Below are 6,493 nucleotides of genomic sequence, written 5' to 3'. Positions count from 1 at the left end.
TTTTTGTTTGGGATTTTAGGTCCAATATATTAACACTGTATTTCAAAATGGAAAAATTAAAAAAACTGTCTGTAAGGTCAGACATCTGAGGTTGTGTTGAAAAAAACTGTGTCCACTTAAAGTAAGCTAAATCATTTTTAAGGTAATAAAAAGGAAAAATCAAAAGTAGTCAGAAACATCCAGTTAAACCTTGACCACATAAGGTTAAGGAGTTGGTGCTAGATCACATTACACTGGATAACCACGTGGAAGCCTGACTGGAACCCTTTGTCTGCACATTAAATGAAAATAAAAAAAATAAAAAATTTGTGGGTCTGACAGAGACTGAGGTAATTAACTTTTTGTGTCAAACAATCACTTCAGTGGAAACACTGATGTGAAGAGAAAGTGTCCAGTTGTTTTTTGACGAGTGCATGAAGTAAACATAATGTGACTTCTTCATAATGACATATATTCTAACACATATACGTCAACACAGACTTCATGATGTTTGGCTCTCAGAGAACCACTGTAAAACTCTGACCTCAGCTCTGATGTCCAACCCCTCCCATCTGAGAGAGCTGCACCTGAGTTCAATCAACCTGGAGGATTCAGCAGAGACACTGTTTGCTAGTCTTGGGCAACCAAACTGCAGACTGGAGACACTCAGGTCAGTTAACTGAATCTGTTGTTATTTCTCAAGGTCTTTCAATAGTTTTTACTACAAAGTTCAAACTATACCCATAACTATAAACTATAAAAGCACTTATAATAATGGAAAACCCTACACTAAGGTACAGCAATGTAATAATCTTCACCTCAACATTGCACCAGTAAGTAACCTGGGTCAGCTCCAGTCTGGTGTCCTAAATTGGACAACTGGAAATGTGAAGGGGACAATGTGGGTAAGACAAAGACCAGAGTTTAGAGCAGCTGACTAATAGCCTGCAGGTTGCTGAGTTGAGTGCTGTTACATAGCTAATGACATTGTAAACTTCCTAAACAGGAGAAGTGTGCTTTTAAGCACAGTAGGGCTATTCAGCATGGATGCTAAGTAAAGAAAATCCCAGGGTAAATGAAGTGATAAAGTTTTGCAACCCTTGCACTTGTTGAAGAACTCAAATTTGGATGCTTCATTCAATCTATTCAATCCACTTTCAGAATCAGATTGATGCAGTGAACATTGATATCACAGATATATTTTAATGTTCTTAAAGCATGGATTCTCTATGACATTTTAGGCTGTGCAAACTGTATGTTTTGTTATTAATTTTTATTTGTGCTAAAAAAAATTATCACAATGGGAAAAAACATAATTTAAAACCAGTATGGAGAACTTTTTTGTGTGTTCTTTTTCTTTTGATCTATTTACCAGTTTTATGTTCTAGGAGTCTTGAAATTATTGTGAATCTCTTCAAAAAATGCTCTGAGTGGCTGGCAATTCTCTCGCTATGGACAAAACACAAAAGCAATTCTAGCCAATTGGAGTTTGGTTAATTATAATCAGTCTAGAGAGGTGATTGTGCTGCTGAATGTTGCAAGTTGTTGCACTTAGCATTAATCCATTTGCTAAAGTCTTTAAATTAGATGCTTACTTGATTTTGTAAGCTTGTGTAATAAGTCTCTAGAAGCATTTGGTCCATCTGCAAATCAAATGCTTCTACTTGTCAGATTAAAACACAGAGGAGATCGGGCTTTTGCTGTGACTGCTCTGAAACTGTGGAATAAACTACCATTACATATCACAACCTCTCCAACACTGGATACTTTTAAAACTCCTAAAGACCCATTTTTACTTCTTGGCTTTTAAGTCGTTGAGGTCTGTCATTATTTTATTCTTATAATTTTCTTATCCTTGACTTTACTTTCTTTTTAAATTTTATCTGATTATTCAGTTGTACAGTACTTTGGTCAACAGTTGTTGTTTTTAAAGTAATATATAAATAAATTGATTTGATTTGATAATAAAAAACAGTATTTAATCCAACATGCGATTAATGTGTTTGGGATGAATAGGTGTTTGGATGGTATGCTGATAACTGGATGATATATGCAGGAGACTGACATGATGATAATCATGTATTATGTTCAAAAAAACTAATTCATTAGGACATAATAATACTAAGCTTAGAACATCAGATTACATTACCAATTATTTTTTCTACATGTTCTAATTGTTCTAATCTTTATTCAGATTTGAGAATTGCAGTTTGTCAGAGATCAGCTGTGCTGCTCTGGTCCGGGCTCTGAAGTCCAACCCCCCCTATCTGAAACATGTGGATCTAATAGGAGACAACCTGCAGGAATCAGGAATGAAACAACTGTGTGATTACCTGGAGAGTCCACACTGTAGACTGGAGACCTTAAGGTCAGTTAACTCCACAACTGAGGAACGAAAAACATTTCTTTAAATTTTGTTTATCAGTGTGACTATCATTCATTCTGATTCTGCAGAGCAAACAAAGCAAAAGACTAAGGAGCACATGGTGCACATTAAACAATATTCACAGCATTTAGAATCTAATAATGCTGAATTGCACATTAAAAAATATGGTTCATCAAAATACAAGCCCGTTCAGATCCCTGTTGGCATGCATTTCACAAGGGCTATGGTTATGTGCTGGAAATGTTATTTCTAACACATTCATAATAGCAAGCTGTTCACTTCTTACTGGACCCACACCTCCCACAAGTTACATAGAGAGACACTGGCTGATCAGTAACAGTTTAACACAAAAAGTGAGTTTATTTCAAAGGCAAAATCCTGGCTAGTATGTATTGTTGTAACGGAGCGGAAAGGCTGATTTTATTTCCAAGATGTTTTGTGTTTTTAAAAGGAAGGAAACCTTCCTCAAAACGGGCAGAGCAGTGGAGCCGCCAAGGGAAAGCACACAATTTAAACTGTAAGATTAAAAATATAATTTATTATATTTAAATAGTTAAAAATGTAAAATGAATTAAAACAACCTTGGCCAAGGGATAACACAATAAAAATCAATAAAACACAACATTAAAAGTCCAGTGGCCTGCGCCACGACCTAAAAGTCCCAGGGAGTTAAGAAATCCAGCGAAGTAAAAGGAAAACCCAGCGGAGTCCTCTCCTTCCTTCCCGCATTCGCGTCTTGATATGCCGGGTGGGCAGAGCTCTCAACTCCGCCCGCCGCTTCTTTAAACTGCAATCGGCACCGCCGTCTCACTGCTTCTGTTCTCCCGCAGTGCACAAGCCGGCTCTTGTCGTTATCGCCTTTTTTTCTCTCATCGTGTCTCTTTCCAGTCGCTGGTCATCTCTTTTCCTCTCCAGTCGCTGGTCATCTGCTCCATCTGATCATCTCTACTCTCTCATCGTCTGTGTGTTTCCTCTGTCTGTCTCGCATTCTCCTCTGTCCGTCTTTTTGTGAACACAGGCTCCAACCCTTTTATGTGTCATTGAGCACTCTGTAATTTACCTTTCCTTTCCTCTTCAGGTGTGTCCAATTAGTAAAAAACGGGGGAAAGGGCGGAGTCTCTCCAGGACAATTTGCCAGCAACTAAAACATGCAAACTAAATAAAACACTGCACAAAAATATAACTAATGCATGCAATATAAAAAATAAATATGTACACTTCACATTAAAATACAGCACAGCAAAACAACGTCCGTCCTTCCCTGGATGACATCCCCCCACACTAAAATATTAGCAGTCCCTGCTAATGCTCTCTCTATAACGCTCTGGTGAGGTGACACACAGTCAGTAAGAGGTAAAAACCCAGCTTCCAGTCATGAAGCTTTCTTGGAGTCCAGTTCCATCTTCTACCCCCCAAGCAAAAATATAAAAAAAGTGCACCATTCAGTCCAAGGCCACAAACGAGCAATCACTCTCACGTCCTCGTAGCATAGCTACCCGGAAGCCATAAGGTCCTACACTGCACCCGGCTGCTCCCGTGGGGATACTTCCAGGCCTAACCTGGGTCTCGTGCTTAATCCCAAGCACTGCTGCCTAGCAGCAAATCATTACCCCACCTCCGGCAAGCCTGCAGCTGGTCTCCCATGACAACCTCGGTTGGACGTTCTCCATTCACTCTTGGTGTGGCCAACACTCACACTTGTGCACACTGTTCATACTCATCTGCTCAGGGGTCCTTGGCTTTGGCTCCAACAATCCATCCTCCATCTTCTTCTTTCGCCTAACCCTTCAAACTTCAAACATACCGGGGCACCAGAATACACATACATCATCTTTGCTATTCCCCCAGCTACCCCAACTGCTCTGGCTCCGTATCCTGTCGACAACGCCAATTATGTAAACGGAGCGGAAAGGCTCATTTTTATTTCCACAATGTTTTGTGTTTTTTTTTTTTTAAAGGAAGGAAACCTTCCTCAAAACGGGCAGAGCAGTGGAGCTGCCGAGGGAAAGCACACGATTTAAACTGTATGATTAAAAATATAATTTATTATATTCAAATAGTTAAAAATGTAAAATGAAATAAAACAACCTTGGCCAAGGAGTAACACAATAAAAATCAATAAAACACAACATTAAAAGTCCAGTGGCCTGCGCCACGACCTAAAAGTCCCAGGGAGTTAAGAAATCCAGCGAAGTAAAAGGGAAACCCAGCGGAGTCCTCTCCTTCCTTCCCGCATTCGCGTCTTGATATGCTAGAGAAAGGGAGGGAGCGGCAGTCACTATTCCTTTGGCAGTTTACTTTATAAAAAGGATAAGTCAAAGACTTACCCGGGTGGGCAGAGCTCTCAACTCCGCCCGCCGCTTCCTTAAACTGCAATCGGCACCGCTGTCTCACTGCTTCTGTTCTCCCGCAGTGCACAAGCCGGCTCTTGTCGTTATCGCCTTTTTTTCTCTCATCGTGTCTCTTTCCAGTCGCTGGTCATCTCTTTTCCTCTCCAGTCGCTGGTCATCTGCTCCATCTGATCATCTCTACTCTCTCATCGTCTGTGTGTTTCCTCTGTCTGTCTCGCATTCTCCTCTGTCCGTCTTTTTGTGAACACAGGCTCCAACCCTTTTATGTGTCATTGAGCACTCTGTAATTTACCTTTCCTTTCCTCTTCAGGTGTGTCCAATTAGTAAAAAACGGGGGAAAGGGCGGAGTCTCTCCAGGACAATTTGCCAGCAACTAAAACATGCAAACTAAATAAAACACTGCACAAAAATATAACTAATGCATGCAATATAAAAAATAAATATGTACACTTCACATTAAAATACAGCACAGCAAAACAACGTCCGTCCTTCCCTGGATGACATCCCCCCACTCTTAATATTATTTGTTTAGTATTACTTCTTTTTCTGCATCTTTTCTGGACAAGGCTGTCATATAACAAAGGGTTTAACATTTCATTTTCCTGCAAGCTTTTCTTGATCCTATCACACCGTGTTCCTACAGGCTGACCTCTACTTTGCTTTAGATGCTGTACTGGGGTGAGTATTGCTCAGATCTTTTAGTGGGATTAATTTATGTATTTTCACTTTCATAGTAATTTTAGGATAACTCTTTTTAATTATAAATATCATTCCAAGGTCTAATATATAATTGATACCTTGCATTAGTGTGGATGTTTTTTTTCTGCACAAAGCTTTTGAAGACTGGTTTTCTTTGATGGATCTATGCAAGACTTCACTATTTGGTGAATATAACTCAAAAGACTTCATTCTCTTCATTAATTGGTAATTGCTTCTATTGGTATTAGTGAGTTTTCAGTCTGCATTGACTGTAGCTGTTTAAATCCTTCTTTTTGGTGTTCTCAAAAATGTTATTTTCAATGATGATGTTTTAAATGCACCCCATCACTGTGTGAATAAAAATACAGTAAAACTTTTGGTGTCCTTTAAGGAATTGAAGAGTACGCAACAATCATTTTAAGACAAATCTTTTACTTTTGAACAGATCGAGGCACGCAGTGACGTCTGCAGAGGGATTCTTTAAGTCAAAGACTGACTCTACCCAGACTTCCTGAATCTGTTCCAGAAGGTACAAAGACAGTGTGGCCTTGACTTCAGTGTCAAGCTTTGACTTATTGATACGCGTTTGAGAAACTACTGAAATTCTCTTCAGTGGATGGATTACAAGACAGAGGGGAAATACTTTGACCCCAGACTGTGCCAGTGTCATTTTCACTTCAGCTGCTGCTGTTTGCCTTTACTTTCTGGATGACTCTAATAACTCCAGGGGATGTGTCAATACTGGCATACTCACATTCCTAGAAATAAGGACTGTGCCTTGAAGAGTCATTAAACTTTGGATTAAGTGCTGGAATATGTTATTTGCACTACTGATCACTTATTTTTTGCCTCTCTCCTGAGTTGAATGTTGCTTTTGAAGTACTATGGCTGCTCTCTAGCTGGTCTTGGAGCTAAAAGCCAGGCATTGCTTGGCCAGTCCTACTTTATTATTTTGCTATGGAACTTTGTAGTAATTTTAATGTTGCATGTTTATGGTGTTCTTTAAAGCTCCAGCAGTGTGTTTTTCAGTGCTGTGTTATATTACAGTTCAATCAAGTTTGTGTCATGTTGAAGTGGC

At 39.4% G+C, this 6,493-nt stretch overlaps 1 protein-coding gene and 1 long non-coding RNA gene across 2 annotated transcripts in view; one reads left to right on the top strand and one right to left on the bottom strand.

Annotated features, from left to right (window-relative positions):
- Positions 1–5,507, top strand: part of LOC102288790 (NLR family CARD domain-containing protein 3-like) — a gene marked incomplete at its 5' end in the record, with an annotated part of 23,231 nt that extends 17,724 nt beyond the window's left edge. The window contains 3 exons of the mRNA XM_042217267.1: positions 479–649; positions 2,174–2,347; positions 5,360–5,507. Coding sequence (XP_042073201.1) covers positions 479–649; positions 2,174–2,347; positions 5,360–5,381 — 367 coding nt within the window. The remainder of the gene's footprint in view (positions 1–478; positions 650–2,173; positions 2,348–5,359) is intronic.
- On the bottom strand, positions 2,807–5,215 carry LOC121813475. Its single transcript, XR_006053725.1, has 2 exons — positions 4,693–5,215; positions 2,807–4,616 (listed from the first exon to the last, which is right to left on the bottom strand). It is a non-coding gene; the product is annotated as an uncharacterized LOC121813475 (long non-coding RNA).
- Positions 5,508–6,493: the final 986 nt, after the last annotated feature.

This window comes from Haplochromis burtoni, unplaced genomic scaffold (assembly GCF_018398535.1).
Source record: "Haplochromis burtoni strain Fernald_Lab_line unplaced genomic scaffold, NCSU_Asbu1 Contig_1745, whole genome shotgun sequence".
NCBI lineage: Eukaryota > Metazoa > Chordata > Actinopteri > Cichliformes > Cichlidae > Haplochromis > Haplochromis burtoni.
This window is presented reverse-complemented; position numbering and strand designations above follow the sequence as displayed.